Source organism: Limulus polyphemus, unplaced genomic scaffold (genome assembly GCF_000517525.1).
Source record: "Limulus polyphemus unplaced genomic scaffold, Limulus_polyphemus-2.1.2 Scaffold5366, whole genome shotgun sequence".
Classification (NCBI taxonomy): Eukaryota; Metazoa; Arthropoda; class Merostomata; order Xiphosura; family Limulidae; genus Limulus; species Limulus polyphemus.
The window spans coordinates 12616-14038 of record NW_013670976.1 but is presented as its reverse complement, the minus strand read 5'-3'; the positions used below and the strand labels follow the sequence as shown (position 1 = coordinate 14038).

The 1423-nt window shown below is 29.4% G+C and overlaps 1 protein-coding gene across 3 annotated transcripts in view; it reads right to left on the bottom strand.

Annotated features, from left to right (window-relative positions):
* Window positions 1-56: 56 nt before the first annotated feature.
* LOC106472480 (E3 ubiquitin-protein ligase makorin-1-like) overlaps window positions 57-1423 on the bottom strand; it is a 12338-nt gene continuing 10971 nt past the window's right edge. For 2 of the 3 annotated variants that reach the window (XR_002613474.1, XR_002613475.1), the window contains exon 5: window positions 1154-1287. Coding sequence is in view for 1 of the 3 variants with exons in the window: in XM_013933135.2 (XP_013788589.1) it covers window positions 1159-1287 (129 nt within the window). In the remaining 2 variants the exon portion in view is untranslated. Of the gene's footprint in view, window positions 1288-1423 lie in introns of all 3 variants that reach the window. The other variant, XM_013933135.2, reaches the window with a different exon arrangement.

Below are 1423 nucleotides of genomic sequence, written 5' to 3'. Positions count from 1 at the left end.
GTATCCTTATATCTTTAAGAAATGTTTTTAAGTCATCTATGTATCCTTATATCTTTAAGAAATGTTTTTAAGTCATCTATGTATCCTTATATCTTTAAGAAATGTTTTTAAGTCATCTATGTATCCTTATATCTTTAAGAAATGTTCGTGGTATTAAAAGAGAAAACATGATTAACAAACGGTGGGCGACTAATAAACGTTGTTAGCATTCTTCGAGTCTTACAACAGAATTTTATTTCATGAAACAAGTATGAGATGATCCTCTGAAACCAAGTGGTTTATTTTAAAGTTACAAACCAGTAACAGGTAGGGCATGTCTATTAATTTGTCGGATCCCAATCGATGAAAGTTATCGTTAGAAGCAAACTTCTGGACCCACTGCAGTAACACAAGAACAACACACAATGAAAGGACTAGAATTATCGTTAATCAAGTAGCTCGAGAAAGTTTAGTACAAACATTTGATCCGAAATAGTACCCGAGTATATTAATTTAAACAAAACAATTTAAATCATTTAATACTTCACAAAAACAGCGTAAAACTCACTCTACTCCAAGCAAACACTTAGGAAATATTAAACACAATGTATTGAAATCTTTAGATTAGGAAATATAACAATTTAAATTTTCTGTTTCTAGTTTTAAGATTTTTTTATACAATCTTTTTTTTCTTTAAGAGCTGGAATTTTGTAACAAAACATTTTTTTTTCACTTAAGCATAAAAAAAAGGAGAGCAGAAAACTTTTTCATACAAAGTTACATTTTCAACAGTTTTTGAAATAATTTATTTTTACAACACCAGGTGGCAGAAAAGGATTACCGAGAGAAGAAAAAATATTAAACATAATTGAAGCAAAGTGCAATTCTTTTAAGTTTGAAAATTTACAAAATTCTGACAATGAAGGCCAATGAGGAAAAGGCCTGATATTTTTCTTCTATTTCAAAGCAATAAAAACGTCATTAATATCGTGGGAAAATGTTTTGTTAGTCAATAATAACTGGCTTTTGGAATAGATGTTATAAAGAGAATGGATACAACCACTGTTATGTGACATAGTTTACCTAATAGATACAGCCCTACAGATGTCGGATAATACCAATGGTTCTGTGAGATATCTTACAAAATTAACGAAATCTAAACACTCCAACAAGAATTTTCTACTCGTCTAAATCACTATACTCTGAATCATCGTCAGAATCTGTAAATAAGTCTAAAACATCTTCAAGATCCAGGTGGAAGAGTATCTGATCATCATGAAGGTCAAAGAAATCCCACAAAAGCATTCTCTGAAACAGAAAAAAAAAAAATACAAGCTGTTATGCATTAAATTATTCATTCTTTTATAGCTATATATGATATTACTGAAAGTACAGGGTCACTGTTTAATCACTTTTTCTGTTTTCATTCATTTACGAAAATAAA